General features: G+C 40.1%; 1 protein-coding gene across 3 annotated transcripts in view; it reads left to right on the top strand.

Moving 5' to 3' along the window:
- OSBPL11 (oxysterol binding protein like 11) overlaps positions 1 to 22,031 on the top strand; it is a 43,266-nt gene that overhangs the window by 11,440 nt on the left and 9,795 nt on the right. For all 3 annotated transcript variants that reach the window (XR_011337756.1, XR_011337757.1, XM_069861498.1), the window contains exons 2-10: positions 5,306 to 5,374; positions 6,444 to 6,619; positions 6,960 to 7,039; positions 8,054 to 8,236; positions 11,564 to 11,765; positions 13,947 to 14,092; positions 16,109 to 16,249; positions 18,255 to 18,753; positions 20,251 to 20,437. Coding sequence is in view for 1 of the 3 variants with exons in the window: in XM_069861498.1 (XP_069717599.1) it covers positions 5,306 to 5,374; positions 6,444 to 6,619; positions 6,960 to 7,039; positions 8,054 to 8,236; positions 11,564 to 11,765; positions 13,947 to 14,092; positions 16,109 to 16,249; positions 18,255 to 18,753; positions 20,251 to 20,437 (1,683 nt within the window). In the remaining 2 variants the exon portion in view is untranslated. The remainder of the gene's footprint in view (positions 1 to 5,305; positions 5,375 to 6,443; positions 6,620 to 6,959; positions 7,040 to 8,053; positions 8,237 to 11,563; positions 11,766 to 13,946; positions 14,093 to 16,108; positions 16,250 to 18,254; positions 18,754 to 20,250; positions 20,438 to 22,031) is intronic.

Genomic DNA, 22,031 nt, shown 5'->3' with positions numbered 1-22,031 from the left:
GCTGGGTGGTGGGAGAGCGCTTCTACCCTAGGATAGGAAACCTGGTCTGCGTCAGGCCTGGCTCATGGACAGCTGACAGCTCATTTCAGCTCTGCCACACCCTTCCTTTGTGGCAAGCCTGCACATCTTCCAATGCGTGCCTGTGCACTCAAGGGTTTACAGGAGTAAACCTTTAGAGAAGGTTTTATATCTAATGAGGATGTGTCTGTTGCCAGCATGCTTGTGGCCAAGTGGTGTTCTGAAGCATCCCCAGGGTCTGCTGTCAACGTTCTTGTATTGTTGGGCCATTTTTCGTTGCACTTGTTGGTTTTTGAACATACGGTCAAATAGTCTTAACACCTGAGCTGAAGAGCAGGAGCTTTGCTGCCACTTCACAGTTCACTATGGGGCACTGCTGGTGAGCTGCACAGCAAGGTCAGAGTTTTCTTCCCAAAGCTGTTTGGAAAAGCAGAGCTAATTTATTGATGTAGATACTCTGTAAGCAGCATGGAGGCTTCTGCCCTGCCTTGCTGGGTGTACAGGGGAACTCACAGTTATATCAACAAGCTGTGGGTCTGGAGTGTGCTTAATGTGATGGTGGCTTCTTGGGAGGAAGTGATCTTTGTAGTTGCAGAAGATATGCCCAGAGTTTCTGCTGCTGATGTAGGGTTTTCTTTTTATTTCTTTCTTTTCTCTCTCACCCTTCCCCTCCATTTGACAAAAAAGGGGAATGAGTGCATTGTAGATAAGCACTTTGCAGTGGTCAGTGAGAAAAAAGCAAGCTATTACAGACAGCAAACCCGTGGGCAGATAGAGATGAACAGTTCCTTGAAAATGGTCACTGTTTTTTTCAAACTATGTAGAGAAAACCACTCACTGGTTTGCACTGACAGTCCCGATTTCTTTCTTTTCTTTGCTTTATGCTTTGCTAGCTTTTAGTCTGAAGGCTGTTTTTCACCATTTTTTTCTTTTGCATCTTGCTATGAGCTTAGTAGAAAGGAGCCTCTTCCCTTGGCTAGTGTCATAACAGTTGTGGTGGCAGCTATGGAGGCTGGATCCCACTTCCAAGAATCCTATCTGACATCTGCATGGGCACCATGCTCCTCATTGTCCCTCCTGCTAGAAGAAAATCAATACATACTCAGCTACCACTTGAAGCCAGGCCTTATGCTAGTCTGTGGGCAAGACTTGGCTGCTGCATTTGCTCTTCAAACAGCTGTTGGGTCTTCAGAGACCTGGCTGCTCCAAGCGTCCCACATGGTGCTGTCTGGGTTTCAGCAAAATGACAATCATCGGAAAGGCAGGCTTGGAAGCTTTCTGTAATCGCTTTCCAGATGGGTGTAATTTTGTGCCACTGCTAGTGGTGGTTTGTTCGTGATGGGCTTTTGGGGAGAGCTGCACCATGAGGGGTGGGAGAAAAGGGCGGGCAGGCCTTCTGCATCCGTGTTTCATCTTGGAGGAAAATGTTGGCCCAGTGCTTGTCAGATGTGAATCTGGGTGTCTTGGCTGAAGCTCTTGAAGGACGTCATTCTGGGACTGCTGTTCCTCAGCATCTGTGTTCAAGACTTGGGCATGTAAACAGGATAAGGAGGGAATTGGGCCTGACCAACATGATCTCATTCCTCCCCCAGGACAGGAGACCAGCCTGCAAGGCACTGACAGCTGCTGAAATTTGAGGTATACTAGAAAAGGAAAATAAAACTAGAAAAGAAGAAATAAACTGACAATAATCCTTCGTGAATGTTTTTTTCCTATCGTATTTTAGTAGCATGTGGATATGTAGAAATCCAGCTTGTGGTAAACACCTTGGAATTCATAGAGGGATAGTTCTCTGGAAAAAATATGGATTGATTTGTAGTTTTTCATAGGCTTCAGTTATTTGCTTACAGGGACAATTTGGATCTATCTCACAATATGGTAAACTAAAGAAGTGTGATAAATGGGCAGCCAAGTGCAGAGGTGTTCAGCCTTTGAAAAAAACACAGACATCTGGGGGTGGTGGTAAATGTGCTGGGCTGGAGTTAAGATGTTGTACCGTGAGTTACTGCATAATTTTTTCCTGGATTTTGTTTTGCAAGGTGCCCTCACTTAAAGTGGTCCAACAAAAATTAAAATGAAATGGTTTTACATCTTTAAGGCCTGACAGGTCTATTGCAACACTTAATAATTTTTTTTTTTGTCATTCTGTAAAAGGATGTGCTAATTTCTATATAAATAAGGACTTCGAGGTTGTTGACTCATTGTTGCTGTGCTGCTGCTGTTCTTTTGACAATCCGAGGCTGTTGTGAGCACTTAGAATAGCCACAACAGCATCTTGGCCATGACAAGCTACAGGTACCCAGGTGCAGGCACATAGCCAGCAGCATGAATGAAGAGGTTTTGCTAAAGTGGGAAAGGATCGTGATGCAGCCAGATCTCACTGTCAATGTTGAGATAAATTGTTGAGTGGCTAAAGTTCACTCCTGAAAATTCTGTTTTCTAGAAGTCAAAAACCCCAATGTGGGGAACTGGGGGGGCTTCTTGGGTACACAAATGACTTGTGAAATTACAGTAAAACTTGTTCTGTTAGAAACAGTGCTGGGAGATCTTACTCGTATTTTACTGTCTGTGACTGTGAGCAGAGCAAGTGCCTGAACCCCAGCCTCTTGTTCTCAAAGCCTACCATCTAAGGACTCTCTGTTGTGCTCTGAAGAGCTTTGCTTTTAATTCCATACTAATGAAATATTATTGGGGGTTTGTGATTTGTGTAGGTTTTTTGTCTTTTTCTTTTCCCCCAAATCTTAACTCTTTTACATCTTAAAATTATTGAAAAAAAAGCTCTAGTTGTAATACCACGTCTTGTTGTTCATAAACAATACGGAGAATGTGTTTTTCTGTATCCATAGGAAAGCACTAGGGCTTACCCAGAAGAAGATGAGGAGTTTAGCTGTTTTTTCTGTAGTGGATTTGTACAGTTATGGGATTGACCTTTTGTGAATTGCTGTTTCCAGAGTGGGTTTAATTTTTTAGTGTGTAAAATTGTTAGTTATTTAAAAATAAGCTTTAGTTCAAGTGTTGTAAATTCCCTGGCCCATACAGTGTAGGAATTTGTGCTGGGAGGGTGTGACTAGTGCCTGTAAGGTCTATGTTTTTACTCTTTTATTTGCTTATTTGTTTGCCTCTAGGCCTGTATATGGTCAAATGTTTTAAATATCAGCCAAGGTTTGCAGGTTTTTCAGTTAAATCATCACCTTTTGCAACTACAGAGGCTAGAGAAAGGAATTGTTCAAGAGGAGGCATTTGGAGAAGTTTGGACCTACTCCAAGAGAAGACCTGAGTGGCGAGGAGTATGTGGGCACAGCAGCTCTACCCTGAGTGAGCTGGGCTCTGCGCGATGTCTAACTGAAAAGCAAGGGTGAAGTTTGCATTCGCTAAAACTGAAAAACAATTAGCTGTGACTAGGAACAATTTTCAGACAATTAAAACCCAAGCTCATACATTTTTATGACTTTGCAGTCTCTTAATTTACAGCTAAATTAAGACAGCGAGCAGGTCTTAACTGTACTTCCCCTGTATGCCAATAATAACAAATGAGAGGCGTCTGCAGAGGATGAGCTAGGTTGTATTTCCTTTAGCTTTTTGTGCAGTTAAAACATATGATAGCCTGAATACCCTCTGCTCTCCTCAGTTTTATTTTTATCTGTGGAACCATTTAATAAGATATTAGAAATTAAATTCCTCGATAGTCCTGCTGGCTGCTCTCCATTGCAGGATGTTACTGCAATACGGATTGCTGCAGTAATACCTAGAACACATTTTTGGTTTTAAATGTGATGTTAAAATTTGCGAACTTGTTTTTTCTTCAAAAACATGCATTCTTGCATCTCTCCTTTGAATAGTATTACTGAATGGTAGTGATGTGGCATTGATTTGTATGGCAGTGTTTTACTCTGATTTTATTTTTGTTAGGGGCACTGTAAATAGCTCTCTTTAGGATGAAATTTAATGTAATTTGTAGTTGTCGGTGTCTAATCTGATGATACTGATGCTGTTTATAAAGGAGCTGCAGACAGCAGCTTCAGCTGTTACTTAAAATTTACCCCAGTAATTGGTGTGACTGTGTTTGCAACCAAAATACACTCATGGAGATGGTCCCTTGGCTCTAGTAGTCCAGTTTTCCTCCCATTTTCCACTCTTGCTGAAGCAGAGGTAGTTACACCTCTTGATGACCAACACAGGCTGCTACTCCAATGGACTGTGAATAATTTTCATTTAATCTTCAGCATACTACAAGCTACAGAAATCCTAATTTAAAAACTAAATAAATGGCTTAAATACGTATTTCATTTAAAAAGCAAGTAGTGTCTTTTATTTGGGTTATTGTTTCCATTCTTCACTGGAATAATTGGGACTTTCTTATCATGATGGGCCTGAATTGTCCGTCACATGTTCTTCAATATAGGATTGTGCCCAAGTGTAAGAGGTGAGGGCATTACAGTGGCGTTTCTAGAAGTATTGGAATGTGCAATATAAAGTTGATCTTTAAATTTTGGTTTTAAGATGATTCACTCATAGCTATGAGAGTTGGAAGCCTTATTTAGGACAATTGGTTTTCAGAAGTAGCAATGTATTTTGCCTGTAGTCATACTAAGTGAACGAATACCCCCTATTAGTGGGTTCTTGTTTCTGGTGGATGTTGCAAGCTGAGGTTTTGAAACTACCTGATTTTCCTGCTGGGACAGAGGAGGAGAAGTTTTGGCTCCTGTTTTACATTTCAGAATACCTGCACCTGCCTGTTGTGTTCTGTAGAACATCTGCTCTAGAGCGTGCCTTTTAGTGGAGTCAGGAAGGGCTCTGGGATCGAGGACAAATAAACCCATATTGGTGTAGGAGCACCTAGGGGACTGGTTTCAGTTGGTGATCACGATTGAGTGTGTGTTAATAAGCTAGGGAAAGGTAATTTTGTTCAAGAGTCCCAAAATGCAAAGCTTGCTTAGCAGAGGGAGCAGGAACCAGGAGCAGCGTGGATACCGAGTCTTTAATTACCCCAAACCACTACAAAACTGTCCAGAAGTGCCTGCTGAAAAAACATCAGGTATTGATGAAACTAATTATACCTTGAAATTATTTGGAGTTCAGTAAGTCTGGTTTGACTGTCTTGAAACTGTTTTAGGAATGTAGTTGGAAAATCTTTTAAGTGTTGGTAGTTTTGTTAAAGTTGGAGAGCCATTCTAAAAATGAAGGTGAACATTCATTTTCTGAGAATAGATAATGATCATCAAAAACTGTTAAGATCTAAAATGTTTGGTATTTTCTGACTGCTTTTTTTCTCTATTTATTTTAATAGCGATCACATGGAAAATATTTATGGCTACTTAATGAAATATACCAATCTCGTCACTGGTTGGCAATACAGGTAAGTCTTTTATGGTGCTTTTTTAGTACTGTTGATCTTTGCAGCATCTAAATGAATGCTCCAGATTTTTTTTTAATAATACTTGATTTCCCTTTTTCTGTTAGGCAGCCTTTATAGAAGAGCCATGCATTTCTCAGTATAGATTAAGCTACTGTGTAGATGCAAAATATTTATTTTAAGGCAGGAATAACAAAAAAAGAATACACAGGAAATACAAGCCACCACGAGTTACACTCTAACTACGATGGTGTGCGTGAAAAGCATGTACAGCATTATTTTTTTTCATCCATTTCCTGTTAAAAATATTGTCTTTGCTGTCTGTGCTTGCTCTTTATGCCAAATCATGCCATTGCTTTAAAAAAAACCCAAAACTTTACTCAAAATCCAGACTCGAGCAAGCTTTTCCCTTTGGTTCTCCAGAATGTCTGTCTCCCATGGAATAAATTTACTTTCTTTGACAGGTAAAGCTTTCTGGTCAGGCTTTCTGGTTGCTGGTGTTCCTAAATCAGTACAGCACAACCAGATTGGTATCAGAGAGACAAGTCCTTAGCAGCATGTTACACTGGCCAGATTTTTGTGGTGCTGCTGACATGCAGGGACTTGTCTTAATCCACTTAACGCTAAACTCTGTTGTATTGTTGAAGCGTATTGTCCACTGTAATTTCTTTTTAATTCTGGAGTTGTTCCAGTTTCACAGTTTTGTCTCATCGGTTTTATACATGGGACTGCTTTACCCTTAAGTAGTTTAAGGATGCGTTAAGCTTTAGAGATTCAGGATATTCTTCTAATTCTCAAACACTTGCAACAACGCTCTTCTGTGGGCACAGCTGTTCTGTTGTGCAATCCCTGGTCTCTTGAGAAAAAAAATTGTAAGAACTTAGTTCTTGTCCAGTCTTGTTTGGGACATAATTCATAAGTTTGGGCTTGTACTGACTCAAGTCTTTAATGGGCCAACTTATAATAAAAGTCTTGACTTCTTCTGCCTGCCTCTCCACCATCCCTTCACCCCAGAAAAACTGAAAAGAATGAGCTGCTTTAATTTAGTGTGTTTGCTTTGTTATCATTGCAGATTTTTTGTTTTAAACAATGATGCTGGCCTGCTGGAGTACTTTGTGAATGAGCAGTCTAGGCATCTAAAGCCCAGGGGTACCCTGCAGCTGGCTGGAGCTGTGATTTCACCCAGTGATGAAGACTCTCACACCTTTACAGTCAATGCTGCCAGCGGGGAGCAGTATAAACTCAGAGGTAGGACCTAGATCCTCGGGCAGGGGATTATTCCACTAGGGGACACTCCTGGCTCTCACCTGTGGCTGCTCTGCTGGGGTTGGCTGGGTTGCCAAAGTGAGAGAACTTGTCTGGCAGACTATTGTGATGAGAATTATTTGTGGAACTTTCATCCTACTCCTCAGTTAGGAGATGTTGAACTTCAATATTATAGCTAATTACTGGTTAGCTGAGAAAGTTTTAGATAAAAAAATACCTTGTACTGTTTAAGCCTTCTGTCTGTTTCAAAGAATTAAGCAATCTTATACCTGTACTTCAAAACGTCTTCATTTATGTAATCCTCTTGGTTTGCTTTTATTAGCTATTGATGCTAAAGAACGGCAACACTGGGTTAGCAGGCTACAGATATGCACACAGCATCACACAGAAGCTATTGGAAAGGTATCGTATGACTGATATATTTGTGGGCAAAAATAATTTAGGCTGGTAATAAAAGTAGTTGCAAATACAGCTATTCTGTTATTTAAGGTAAATACTACAGAAGGGTGTGTAGTTGGGCTCGAGATTTAAGTCAAGAAACATTTTTCGGAGTAATAGCTGACTTGTAATAGAAATATGCTTTAGGAATGGAACAAAGTGAATTCAGTTTGCTTCTGAAGAGCTGAATGGTCCTTCTTGAGCAGGTAGTGGTGAGCAGGTGTTTGAAGAGAAGGCAGAGATGAAAGATCAGAGTATCAGCCCAGTGTTTCCAGTGGTTTTGAATTTTTTTTAATGCATAAGGACAAAGGTTTTCCGTGCTACTGATACGTTTCCATTTTGAGTACTTTACTTTTTTTTTTTTTTATTAAAACCTTTCCTTTTCTAAAATCACTCAATAGCCCACAAATACTTTTAGGGTCTGTTCCCATGTTTGTGATGCAAGTCCTCAACACTATGTCTGAGTGTTGTTGCTTCCATTTGCTAACCGTATGGTGGTTGTGATTATAGTGTAGTTTATAGAACCTCTGATTTATCATAAAATCTGATACCCAAATAAAACCTTGCTTTTAAGGTAAGATCAACATCTTGTAGCTTTGTTGCAAGATGGAAATTCAATGAATAGTTCTAAACAACATCTCATTCTCTTAAATGATTCTTGCAGGATCTGTTAGGAGTCAGTTTCTAGTACTATTGAGATCAAGGGCTAATTTTCAAGTCAGAGAAGTGATTGATACATATTGATCTGTCTCATTTCACAGATTGTTCATAATTAGACTATAAAACAGGACAACTGTGAGCAGATAGCTCAAAATATTTATTTAGCAATTATGACTAATTTATTAGGGCTTTGTCATCTCTTCTTGCTCTGTGAAAACAATAAGAATTAAACTTCTGCTGTGCCCTTCAAATTAGAATATTTGCTGGTTTTTAGGAATTAATTGTAAATGTTTCTCAATTTGCTTATTTATTCACTAGAACAACCCTCCTCTGAAATCTCGCAGCTTCTCTCTTGCATCTCAAGGAAGTGCCAACTCCCCTGGTGTGCAGAGACGACCCAGTCAAAATGCAGTTTCCTTTTTCAGTGTTGGACATCACAGATTGCCAACTGGAAAAAGAGTTCCAATTATGCAGCCAGATCACCTTGTAGATGTTAGAGAGGTTTGTATGCCTTAAATTATCTAATAATCATTTGAAAGTGCTGTCCTATTATTCTAAGGATTGTGAAGAAACCTGTTGTTCTTCATTTACTCTAATTTGAATCACAGATCCTTGGCCAATTGCAGAAGTATGTGGTATATATGTGGCTTTTGTACTCGGGAATAATATCCTGGTGCTCAAGGTAGAATTTTCCATGTTTTCGTCCTGGAGAGTCCTAGCGCTGCAGGTGACAAGGGGATATTCTTAACGAAGTACAGCATCCCATACTATCATACTATTATAACATACGTTCCTTTCTTCCTTTGTCAAGCTGTAGAAGAATTGACTAAGCTGCCCTTTTACGTCCTGTGACTTAGGAGAATTTTCTCATGATTGATCTTTAGGAATGATACTGCTTTTGACATGTTAATTCACGTGGACAAATTGTCTAGGGATGGATGTGATTGAAAAGGGAACAAAATAAAAGAAGTAATTCAGAAATATTCTTTTTTCACTATACGTTCAGGTATAGCGTAGTTTGGAAAGAATCAGAAATAATATCTTTGCTTTGACTAACAGAATGGACTGACCACTGGTTGATTGAACTTTGAATATTTAGAGGATAGATTATGCAAATCTAAAGTTAACACTAAAACAGAATTAGTTGCTGAATTACAAGCCTGTGTTACTTAGGTGTAGTATTGATATCGATGAGTATTTTAATGTTAGTGTGCCTAGTGTAGTGTGATATATTTCTGGCCAAAAATAAGTTTCTAATGGAGGTTTTTGAACTTAGCACTAAGGACAAGGACCTAGGGAACGCCAATAGTTAGAAGCTGAACTTAGACAAACTGGGACAGAAAAGTGGTCTGTATTGAGTGTCATTAACCTTAAAATATGCGGCAGAGCATTGTGGTAGATTCATCAGTGGGAGGCTGTAAATTGGTATTGAAAATACTTTCCCTAGTATGGTGTGCTTCCATTGTTATTGTTCCTTGATTTAAATCAAGTTCTGGACCATAATTATTTGGTGAGCTGGACAAGATGACAGTCCTTTCAGACGTGAGAATCTGTGAATCTGGCCACAGCATTCTGTTCTCACAGATATCTTGCAGAAGGGTAACTGCTGCCATCCTGTTTATATCCTCTGATAGCGCTAAAGTCTCCTATAGCCCTCATGCAAAGACCTGTGAAGTCCTGTCAGGTACACAGGAAAACTTCAGCTGGCATCCTGTGGCTTCTTTTTTTAATGAGCTGGTTCACCTGCTTTATTCTCTGAAGAGAAGTTCTTCTACTTTCATTTTAAAACCGAAGCTATAAAGATAGTTGCTCATTACCTCTTACTTGTGATGAACTTCCTACTAGTGTGGTGCAGCGATTAAAACATATGGTAAATTTAAATAGTATTTGCATTTTCCTACGTACTGTTTGAGAAGAGAACTTCAGCGACGCTACAGAATGACATTAATTGCAGAATTGATGCTTATAGCTATCTTAGCAGTTTAGCTTTCATATTTAGCAGTGCTGTGTGTTGGTGTTTGAGAAACTATCCTGTGTAAGTGAGGTAATGCTTCAGAAGTTGCTTTTTTATCTTTTCAAATCTCAATGTGGCATTCAAATTTTGAGGGAGGAAAGATGAGAGCGTGAGGTGGAGCACTGAACTGCTGGCTTGCATCCTCTAATTGGGATTTTTACTGGGTGGGAAGTAAAGTGGCGTGATTTTTCTTAGCATTGTAAAGAGAGCGGAAAGCTATTCATGTTCTCTTTCAATTGTTTCTGATGTTAGTGGCACAGCATGGTTATTTATCGAGTTAAATTTTTTTTGACCTGTACAGACCAAACATCAGGAATGGTAGATTTTTCTGAATGTCACCTTGCTGAAATTTTTAAGCTAAGATGTCTGTTGGATACAATATCTACATTTTTTTTTAAAAATATAGTCAAACTGCTTTAAATAACAAAGGGCAGGTGCATGCCTTGAGCATAATAGAGCTGGGATACTTGTGAATTCAGTTTGGGGAGCTGTGGGAGAAATAGCTTCTGTTTCAAAAGATCTGCCATATGGTGATTTTTTCAGTTTCCCTGTGAATTGCCCTGTAGCTGGTCCTTCAGTCAGTCCCTTTCCCTTCCATGTGTATTCTTGGCCAGATGTGTGTAATGCTGCTGACTTGGATACCTTGCAAGACAGAAGATCTAAGAGGATCTCTTTGCTGACTTGCACTAAATGCAGGTACCTGTGCACTTCTGATAAATTCTGAGTTTTTAAACACGGTGCTTTTTCCTCCCCCAGCACTGTTTGTTTTTTTCTTACAAATCTGGTGTGAGCAGGAAAAACCTAGCACTGTTCCAAGTGTGTTCTTTGAAAGGGGAGGTGTGTCTGAACTTCATTGCCCAGCCTGTCCTGATCCTGTAACAAAGTGCATGGGTGCTGCCCTTCGTTGTACCTTCCCATAAAAAGCGCTGGCACATACAGAAGTTTGTTTTCATCCTTTTGATTTAAAATCCGGCAATATATTGCTTCTGTGAGTACAAAGAGGAAATTAGATAGGTTTTTGGAAGACCACGGTGTGCTGCTTGATGGCTGGTGTGTGTTGCCACTATATCTTTTGCGAGCAAATGTGCTGTTGGTGTTTCTGTGATGTAGGGATGCTTAGCTCTCTGTCAAGGGTGAAAAGAGCTTGAAGGAGAGCAAGGAAGCTGACAGCAGGAAAGCTGTAATTTAAACACGTATTGAAGGTGAAAATCTTGCTGTTTTTCTTCTCCACTCTGCAAAGTAAACAGTGAGATAGCAATCCTAAGCGTGGTGGCAGTGCAGGCAGTAAATGAGAGAATCCTGTATGGCTTGAGCCAAAATGAGAGATATGGGTCTCTTCCTTTGAAGTGCTAGATCTCTTCTTGTAGGGAGTGAAAAAAATCTTGATACCCACGGATAGTACCTCAGAGATCCTCTTGCAGACTGTGCAAAGCACATGGCTTAATTACTCCTCACACAGAGTGTGAGCGTGTGTGTGTGTCCTCCCCACCGTCCCTGTCAACCAGGCATGAAAATGTTTGATACTTAGTGCAGCAAGTATCAAGTTTCTCTTTGTTTTTTATTTTTTGGAGTCACTTTCATATTCTTTTGCTTGTTAATAAAATGCCATATATTGCCATGGGAATTTCATCATGCGTTTAACGAATCTTTAGTAGCTGTGTCAAGAAAAAAAGGGACAAATAACTTTACACACATCTATTACCTTGTAATTTTATTATCGCCATGAAATCATTTGGGATCCTCTGTGTGCACAGCTAAGCACAAACTGCACAACACACTTCCATTGCCTGATAAATGACTGTTTTGTTTGCCAGATGTTGTCTCAGGCTGAGGGCCAGCAGAGAGACTTGATCAGGAGCATAGAATGCCTTCCTGCCTCCGGTCACCTTACGTCCTTGGATCAAGACCTATTAATGCTCAAAGCAACTTCCATGGCAACCATGAACTGTTTAAATGACTGTTTCCATATTCTCCAGTTACAGCATGCTTCTCAGCAAAAGGGATCCTTACCAGCAGGTGGGTATGGATGCTCACAAAGAGCAGAGCTCTAACGAATGCAAGTCCTTCCCTGCTTGCAAGAATGCTTGTTCCACTAAATTTGTTCCACTAAATCCAGTTTCACATGGGCAGAGAAAATGTCTGACTGCCTGGTTTCTTTTGAGTCTGACTTGCTGGTGTTATGTAGAACTCTATGCATATTGTATATATTTTTTTATTTTATAATTCTGTCAAGTAGTCTGTGGCAATGGCTGCATAAATGTGACATCTGACTGTTGTGGAGCATCTTGCAACAGAATAAAGTACATGAGGCGGCTCCCTTTGGGATGTCACTGGCTGCTCAGGAACAGAGGGGAAATTTTATCGGGCTGCAGATGCTAGGATATGTGGTGTCCAGTACTGCTCTGTCAAATGTCATGCTTTTCTGGCTTTTTTTATGAACACCTATTATAAGTATTTACATATATTCAGCTTTCATTTCTAGTTAAGCATTAAAATGCAAAGCTCTGCACTTGCAGAGCTTGTTCTTAACACTGTTTACATATCAGTGTTCTTATTTTGAGTTAACATCTCAGCGAATAAAAAAAATCCCAAACTCTACTGTTAATGGGTGTGGAATAACAGGCATTCAGAGACAGCAGCCAAATATGCTTCTATGTTTGCGCAATTGATCTGTGCAGGTAGGTACTTACCAAAATCGTTCCACCTGATTTGTATGTAGTGTATGAAATAGTATGTCTTTGTTGCTGTTTGTAAATTCTTTTGCATCTTATCGTGATTTTTTTAATGTGTTTACTTTGTGGCTTTTTTCTGAGAAAAAGGCTACCAGCTGTGTTTTAAAAAAGCCTAGAATTTAACAGCAAAAATTAAATGGAATTTAATAATAGTAAATAAGGTTATTTAAAGGTGGCTGATAGGGAGTATAGAAGAGTAGAAGTATAGGCTACTTGTTAAATTCAGGCTAATCTAGAGGCAGTGAGTGTGGATTAAGTACAGCCTAGAAAATACAATTAGAGGTGGTGTTGAAAGTTGCAGCTCAGAAAGCAGGTAGCATGAAGAGGTTTTAATCTTTAAAAAGTGTGAAACCTTTTCTGAAGGTAAGTGGGACAGTGACTCTCTGGACATCTTATTTATTATACTACTTTGAAATTTCTGTTTAAAAAGCTTAAACTGTTGAGGGATTCATGAGTAGTAAACTAGATAAAAATAAACTGATGCTGCAGCAAAAGTTGTCTTGTCACATTAGCGAAGCTGGACTCTCCTGCTCTAGTACTTTCCTGGTGGAAATGCTGCTGTTTATCTGAACTAAGCTTACTCTGACTGTGGAGGTTGCAGATGTGAACTAGTTCCAGGTAACAGATGCCTGGAAATAAAGACTTGTGAATTATATAGAAAGAGGCAGCAGACACATCAGCGTAGGTTCCTGAGTGCAGGAGATTGCTGTGTGGTGGTAGTATTTTAGGTTTCTTAATTTCTGTGTCTGCAACCCAGCCAAGGTGGTTGGCCAGTTTGTGTATTCTTCAGTACAAACTGATTGGAGTCACCTGTATGTTCATTAGCCTTTGAGAAAGAATGGAACATTTGTGTTATTAATGAGGAACCTGATCTGTTCTGGTAAATTAGCTGGGAGTAACTAGAGATGCTGGAATCATCAGGTGGGTAATAGCTTTCCAAGCCCTGCAGCCGTTTTATTTTTTTTAGCACCTATTATTTATTCAACAGTGTGTGCTTGCTGTCTCTGCAGCTGGGGAAAGACAAGTACCCTCTCCAGAGAAAACACTGGCAACAAAACTTTTGCTGCTTTAGCTCTTTTTACCCTAGCACTGGGATGGGTTTGAGAAGCTGATGAGTATTGGGCTTTTTTTTGATACCAGTTAGAATCGTGAGGGTTGATCAACGTTCCTGTGATCCTGGGTTCTTCTTGTAGTGTCTGATTACACCTTTCATGACACTAACTAGTTTCTCCAGTCCAAGTTGCATGTATTACAGCTCCCCAGCTGCAGTGTTCGTGCTAATGACTGCTGAAGGTGGTGTCTCATTGCACCACCTTTGTTTAGTGGCTGCTGAAGGGATTGGCTGCAGGAGGAATTGTCTGCTTTCAGCTTATTCCTTCAAAAAACTAGCTGTTTTGTGAAAACCGCTGTTTACTCACCTTCCAGAGGATGAGCAAGCTTCAGCGCAAACTTTCTTTTGCTTCAGGGACAACGATCAGTTGGTTGGAACCGAAGATATCTCTGTCAAACCACTTCAAAAATGGAGCAGCTCAGAATTTCCCAGCAGAGATAAACAAGCCAGCCTCTGTCAGAGAAGAGCACTCCGCTGCAGAGCCCTGCCAGCTAACAAGGGTAAGGTAATGTGACATCCCGTTTCTGTGGGGAATTATTTTGAGGAATATTGGAAAATGTTTCGATCCTAATATGTGAAAATTATTTAATGACAATTGTTACACTTTTTTGATCGGCTATGTGGAGGAAGAGTGTGTGCATTTGTGGTAGATGAAACTTTCTAATTGCCTCTTCAGTAGATTTTGCTGCTTTCTATAACCAGCTGTCAAGTGGAGGGAGCTAATTGGGCAGGTGATGTAGGGTGTTGAAATAGGCAGTATTCCTTTGCATTTTTTGCAAATTGTAATGCAAAAAACCTGACCGGAATTCATGATGCTCTCAAAATGGGCCCAAGAAGAACTACTTAAGGAGGTGGAAGACAGAATTGCTGGTCTCCAGCTATTATATCTCCCTATCTTTCTTTTCTAGCTCTTGCTGCGTCTGTTTTTCTTAATCTAAGCAACCCTCATCACTTGACTTCAGGATGGCTTAACATATTTGAAATACAACTACAATCTGTATCATTGTAACCGTTCAAAATTGATTTGAAGTGTGAAATATTAAAGTCACAACACAGCAGGGGTTACGATAAAGAACATGTTTTCCTAACTAAGATAGAAAACCATAATTACATTCTTTTTATGCTAGTTTGTTTCACTCAGTTGTTTGGATGAGACTATTTCTGTGAAAAGATAATGTGGTGTTGTACATCTTTGCAACAGCACCGTACTATCTTGTAGCAAAATCAAAAAGGAAAAAGGTGTTTTTTTCAGCTGCTTGTAGCTTATAGATTTTCTTTTTAAAATGGATCTGGGTAGTTGGTAAATTAAGCTACTAAATTAAACAAAAAAAAAAAGAACCAGGAACTTTCAAATAAATCGCTCAGTTCCTTCCTCCTAGTAATTAAGCAGGTTACAGTTCAAGTGCTTTATGTGTTTTACTCTCTGTATTTGGGATATGACTAATCTTATTGCTTCTCTTTGATATTTTCAGCTCCCTTGTTTACGATAGCAGAGCAGCGTAGCATCCTTGCAAGGGAGTCACTTGTGTGATACTGCAGTTTTCACCAGGGTTTGAGCTCTGTGTGAGAGCTTGACCACCTTGTTTTGGTGGCTGTGTTCATAAATTTGCCTGGAGCTAAGGCAGCTGCTCCAGGACAAAGGGCTTCACTTAGGCGGCTGCATATTGCTGCCCTCCTGTGGCATTCAGTGCCAATCCCCTCTACATCTGCCTCCCTCCAGCTGTTTTGTCTTGGGAGGAAGCTGCTCAGTGCCCTAGGAATATCGCCACCCCATCCTCCTGAAGTGCTCAACTTTCTCCTTGCAGGGTAGTGGTTATTAAGCCAGTGCTAATATTTCTGCTAGTCTGCCTGGGTGCTTTAGTTACAACCAGTGTGTGTGATGTGTGCATATATGTTTTTTTGGGTTTTTTTATAAAACTACCCCAAATTACTTTCTCTTTCCCCCCCGTTTTTTTTCTTTCTCTTGTTAGTATTGGCACTAACAGCAATGTTCATAATGCAGACTGGCCTGTAGATACATTTATTGCTTGTCATCAGGCATGACAGTATGCAAATAGCTAGGAACTACTGTTTGCCACAGTCTTTGGAGTAATGATGGCAGCACTGGAAAGCCTTGAAGTAGTGTGGAGGTGGAGGAGTGTTATTGAAGGCTGCTAGCTTTTGCTTCACTATTTTCATGTACATGTTAGGTACTTGCCACCCTCTTAGCTTACAGAACTTACAGGAAAACAGGTCATGCTTGCTTGTAAGAGGTTTTTTTTTTTTTCTTTTTCTCCTTGACCTGTGTGAGAGATAGTGCAAAATCTTAGCCTGAATCCTCTAGCTGAAATCAGCACTGCGTCATCTTAATGTCCCTTTAAGTTGACTATTGTTTATCTTGGGGATAGATTCCATTGTGTAGCCCTCTGCAGGGGTTTATTTAGTCTTTCTTCGTGCACGAACAGTCAAATACAGCGTGAAGTTCTTTTTGGGTATTGTCTGGCCAGTAGAGCTGATGTTTATGGCTGTCATCCCAGGAACCTGAAGAAATAAATCCGGATGAGGAGCTGGAGGATGTCTGTGATGATAAAGAAGATGACCTAGGAGCCGTGGAAGAGCAGCGTAGCGTTATCTTGCATCTCTTGTCTCAGCTGAAGCTCGGCATGGATTTAACAAGAGTAAGTACCTGAAGCATGAAGGCTGGCTGCAGTAAAAGTGAAGTGCCATTTTAGACTAAACTCCTGTGTTGAACAATGTTGACTTTAATGTGAAATTGTGCCCTGCAGCAACTTCAGGTCCCAAGATCCAGTGTCCCAGTTTGAGGCAGGCCTTAAGTGAAATGTGCTGAGGGAGTGAGTTTTCTTTAATGCAACTGGCTATGTCTTTTCTATTTCATTTTCATTGTGTTTTCTACTATGTTTTAGTTGGCTTCCCTATAGTGACCTCTCTTCTTTCATGTGTTTGCACTTCACTCCTGTGCTTTTCTCTACAGCCTTCTTGTATTTTTGTCTTCCTGCTTTTCTTCTTGCTTGCAAATGCTTTTACACACAACTTGCATAATGCTGCACCCGTATTCATGCTGCCTCTGAAAAGAAGTTGTCTTTTGGTTCCCCATTATTGATCCTCAGGCATCTGTTTATGCCTCTTGGTCCCGTTCTCATTTCTGTGTTTGCTTACAGCTGTAGCAAGCAGGAACAAAGTTACACTGGAGAGAATTGGGTCTGGTATTTCAGTGCAGATCTGAAATTTCTTCTTTGAGAAATTAACACTCAGTTGCTATGAGACAGCTTGGGCAGTGGATCTGGGAAAATCAGTCTGCTACCAGCTTATGTTCAGTTCTCTCCTGTAAAGATGCTTTTAAAGAAAAAATGTGTTTTACAGTGGCATGGAATGAGAAAAGTGCTCTGTCTTGGCATTATGGATTGTAATTATTTTTTTTTGCCATGCAGTGTGTTTTCAAGCATGAGCTACTTGGCCACTAAAAACACTTACATTGTGGAGCTTACATTACATGACTTCGGGAGAAAAAAGGTGGTATGAACAGACCCTACAACCTGTGGGACAAACTTAAAACTGTGCTGCTTCATTGGGAATTCATTAAGTCATAATCTCACTTAAATTGAAGATTGGATTTGGTTTATCCTTTTGTCTTGATTGGAACAAATTGTCAGATCTGTCTCGGAGTTGTGACTTCTGACAGTGCTTATAGGACTGTTTTTAGTTGACAGTGGGCAAAGCATTGAAATGCAACAAGCCTGACTTCAAAACAGATAATGAAGTTGTTAGAATTGTATTTAACTTAAATATCAGGGTACTGAAATGAAAAGCAACTTTAATATTCCAGGTTGGTGTTGCAACAATGTGGCAGGTGTATTCAGCTTAACTTGTCTATGTATTGAGAATCATAGAATCATAGAATAACCAGGTTGGAAGAGACCCACCGGATCATCGAGTCCAACCATTCCTATGGTTGAGTCTTATGCCTGTGCTCTACCTCTTTGAATGCTGCTGACTTAATGTTGTGGTTGAGACACTTCGTGTTGCTCTTCACAGCAGTTAGTTGTGTGAGGTTAGTTGTCTCTACAGTGAAGGAAAAGAGAGATGATACCCACAGCCTCTTACTCTACAGTGTTGCTCTGGGCCCAGCAACAGACAGGACTTCTGCTTTGTATAGTGGTAAATATAGCTGGGAAAGTGTAAGGTCCTCTGCTCAGAAGTGCAGGATCAACCTATACAATGTTATTTCTCATAATGCCCATCGTAGTTGCTGTGGTGAGAGAGATTCTGCAGGCTATCAAGAGCACTGGCATGGCTTGCCTGCTTTTTTCCTCCATTAGGTATAATCTTTCCTAACCTCTACTCTGAACCTTCCTTACTGTAGTTTGAGTTCCTTCTACTTGTTTTCTTCCACTGATGTGTAGAATGTATCTTTGCAGCTCTTACGTTTTTTGAGGGATGCTTAGCCTCTTTAGTCCTAATAGTGCTTACTGGCTTGTTTTTTCTCCTTGCAAATTGCTTTTCTGGGACCTCTGAATTTTGCTTACATCATAGAAGGGGGAGAAGAAACTTCAGTCTGAAAGTGTCCAGAACAGGGCAGAATCTTCCATTTGAGAACCTGCCTTATAAAAAAACCTGTCTCTTTGTTTTATTTACTAGAGCTTTCTGGGTTTTCTTGTATTTCAGGTGGTTCTTCCCACTTTTATTTTAGAGAAGCGATCGTTATTGGAGATGTACGCAGACTTCATGTCCCATCCAGATCTCTTCATTGCAATCACAAATGGCACTACCCCTGAGGAGAGGATGATCCGCTTTGTTGAGTATTATCTCACTTCATTTCACGAAGGTCGCAAAGGAGCTATTGCAAAGAAACCATACAATCCAATCATTGGGGAAACATTTCGCTGTTCCTGGAGGATACCGAAGAGCAATGTAGCCACTGATGCTGGCAGTAACTTCTCTGCTCACTCCCCTTCAGAGCAAGTAACTCTGTCTAAAGATCTAGAAGGCCAAACAGAGATGGACTACTATACAGTAAAATTTGTAGCCGAGCAAGTGTCCCACCATCCTCCTGTCTCAGGGTTTTATGCCGAATGTGTAGAGAGAAAGATGTGTGTCAATGCCCATGTCTGGACAAAAAGTAAATTCTTAGGGATGTCAATAGGAGTGACAATGGTGGGTGAAGGTAAGTGTAACTTCTGTCCTTTTAATTGTATTAGAAAGTTGTTAAATTATTAGTTAATGAGGAAATTTTATGTTGTTTGCCTCTGGCAGGAATACAGATAAATGCTGCTTTGTAGTTTTCTCTGAAAGACACTTTAAAAAATACTTGCTTGCAGAGATGTCAGCTGCTGTTATTGGTTTTAATATTTTTTGATGTACTTCTGTTGGGTTTTTTTCCCCCCTCTAATCTCCGATTTGTAAAACTGAGTGTGCAATCATTCGGTGATTTCTTACTTCACTGCTTACAAAGTACAGAAGATACTACAAGTTCTCATTGTAGGCAGCAAGCTTTCATATGGGAGAAAAGAAATAGATAGGCTTATGGTTTGACAAAAATCAGGATCATATTTGGAAGTAAAAGTTTGACTTTTAAACTAAAGGGCAGTTGCTGTAATTGGAAACATCCATACTTACCAGTTTATAAGCATGGGGCAAATGGATTTGCATCAGGCATTTATTGAGTAAAATGTTCAATTCGCATATGTTGCACATATGCATCTTACTAGGCAAGTTCTAATTTTAACTATAGAAACTCTTTAGGGACAGAGAAGGGTAACTGTAAATTCCCTTAGTTTTTACTGTAAGAGATGAGACAGCATCTCCCATTCTGTGTCCTCTGAGTGTATTGCCCAGTAATGGGGGGTTCCAATTACTTGCACGTGAACTTGCATATATGACAACGGAGCAAGCACGGCAGGGGATTTGAAAGGCACATCTGAATGTTCTAGCTGTCCTGGGTAGTTACTGAAACTAATATCTCCTCTAGGGCATTTCTCCAGTCATGCCATAACTTTTCAGAATTTCCCAGGTGTTTTCATACTTGCATCAGATGTGCAGTGATGATGTGCTGCAGAGGCATGGGTTAATGCAGGCAGCTGTCAGGTGTTGTGTTATGCTCTTGTAACAGCCAGAGGTAGGTCTTGTGCTATTTTTTAATAGGAAAAACCCCAAACTTCCACACACGTTAAAACTCAAAGAAAAAAAGTAGGTTTTGAGAGTTCAGGACATGTAGTGCAAAAGCCACTGTCAGGAAAGGGTTTGGTATATCTTGGCAGAGAGGTGTGTCTCTGCTACCTGCCTTGGGTACGATAGGATGTGTTATGGGGATGGAAAACACAACAGGAGTATTAGTTTGGGGTGTTGATTCATTATTTCCTTTTGGAGGCGTAAGTGACCAGCCCTTTTTACATATTGTATGTTGCATAGCACAATGGTGTGCTTTATGGAGCAATATTATTAGAAGTATCTTTCCCAAAAGAAACGTAAATGCACGCTAGTCAGGTTAGTAACTTCAGGAAAATGTTTGTATCTGGAATCTATAATAAATGTTACTTCCATGGATTTGGGGTATGTGTTGAGGAAAAGCATTCAGATGCAGTATTGGATATCTGTTTCAATAACTTGTTTGGTCTTTTCTATAATGGTACTGATTCAGAGATTCTTTTATTTCTTCACACAGGTCTCTTGAGTCTCTTGGAACATGGGGAAGAATACACGTTTTCTCTGCCCTGTGCATATGCTCGGTCCATTTTAACTGTTCCCTGGGTAGAACTGGGAGGAAAAGTCAACATCAACTGTGCGAAGACTGGGTATTCTGCAAGTGTTAACTTCCACACCAAGCCCTTCTATGGTGGCAAATTGCATCGGTGAGAACACTTGCATTATTTCATACTACTTCCTTGTAGTCTGCACTCTAGAACTCCCCTGTTCTCTGTGCTGAATCATAATCCTTAGGTAGTCTTGAGAAAACATAGCTTGTAAAAACTTGGTGTTAAATGTACTCTTAATGTCATAGCCAGACAACTGCAGCTTACGTGATCGTTAAGGAAAAAAAAGCCCTACTGGAACTTCCATTCTGAAGCGCTTTGGCCTCTAGATTCCTATACATCCTTAGAATTTAACTTGTAACTGTAGCTCTCCGGGTCCCTCTGCATCTGGAAGCTTGCATGTAGCTCTGTTTCATTTGTGGCAATTTTGAAGTGATGCATCATTTGGGATTTTTCTTTCTGTTGATTACAATGTTTCTTCCAACTTGCAGTAGCTCCTGTTGTGCCATAAAAATAAGAGGTAGGATGTGATTTTACATCAATGATTTAATTTTGGGAACTGTTTTGTAGTTTTTATCCCTGAATTGAGTCACAGGTATAGAAGCTTTTTAAAGGCAGATCCATTCAAGGTACTGTAACTATTGAAAATTTGACATGGTGATGATTGGACATTGCCAAAAGAATCTCTTGATGGAGAAGCAGCAGTGTTGCCATGGTTACGCAGAGCACAACCGAGTTGCTATGGCACTGTTATAGATTATATTTTTTTGTAGTGACCCTTGTTAGACCTCAGCTGGATACTGGCTTCTAGGTCCTGTACCTTTGTAGCGTGACGAAGCAGAGGATGATGATAATGAACTGCTAGGCATGTATCAGTCATGCCAAGCTTACAAATAAACACTAGCAGATTTTTATCACTGATAGTTCAGGCAGTTATTCCTGTCTGCAATATAGTTCTGTGCCACAGAGCAATGCCACTTGAAGATGTATAGGCTGCAATGAGTGTTTAGTGTAGCAGCTCAGTACTACACCTCAGTAGTGAGCAGTACAACCTTGTTTATTTTAAGCTGAGGAGAGACTGTAATTTTGTGATAGATGTTAAAATACTGGATGTCAGCATTGTGTTGTAACCAAATGGTGCTTGGAAAGACTAAAACTTGTCAATGTGTAACTGCAGAATCTGATGGGGCTGGTCTCTGGCATCCTGTGGATTCAGTCTATTCAGAGATCTCCTGGGAGGAGGGCTGGGACTTCACCATGCGTAAATAGCTTTGTTGAGGTGTGGCTGTCACAGGGTGAAAATGCAGCACAAAATGAAGGCTGCTTGCTTATTGTCTATTCTTTCAGTTGTTTAGTTTTTTCAGTTGTTAGAACTTGTTAACTTCCACAAAAAGCAGCTTAATAGGGTAATATAAATATGCTTTTATTACTCATGTTGCTCCAACTCTGGCCTGCTTTCTTGAGTTTTTCATAATTAATCATAAATCTTTATAATGGAAGACTGCCTGAGCAGCACATACTTATCAGATGGAGTTTTTTGAAGATCTTTCTAGTAAAGTTAAATTAGGTTTGAGCTGCTGGACCGCAGTTATTAGCTGCACATAATGTAAGAGTGAAAGGAGATGTCAAGTCCTTTGTGTGAGCACTGATAACTGTAGGAAGGGGAGTTGGAGAGTGATGTGTTGCAGAGTTT

Source organism: Phaenicophaeus curvirostris, chromosome 7, assembly GCF_032191515.1.
Source record: "Phaenicophaeus curvirostris isolate KB17595 chromosome 7, BPBGC_Pcur_1.0, whole genome shotgun sequence".
Classification (NCBI taxonomy): Eukaryota; Metazoa; Chordata; class Aves; order Cuculiformes; family Cuculidae; genus Phaenicophaeus; species Phaenicophaeus curvirostris.
The sequence above is the reverse complement of the archived record's forward strand: the minus strand, read 5'-3'. Positions and strand labels throughout refer to the sequence as shown.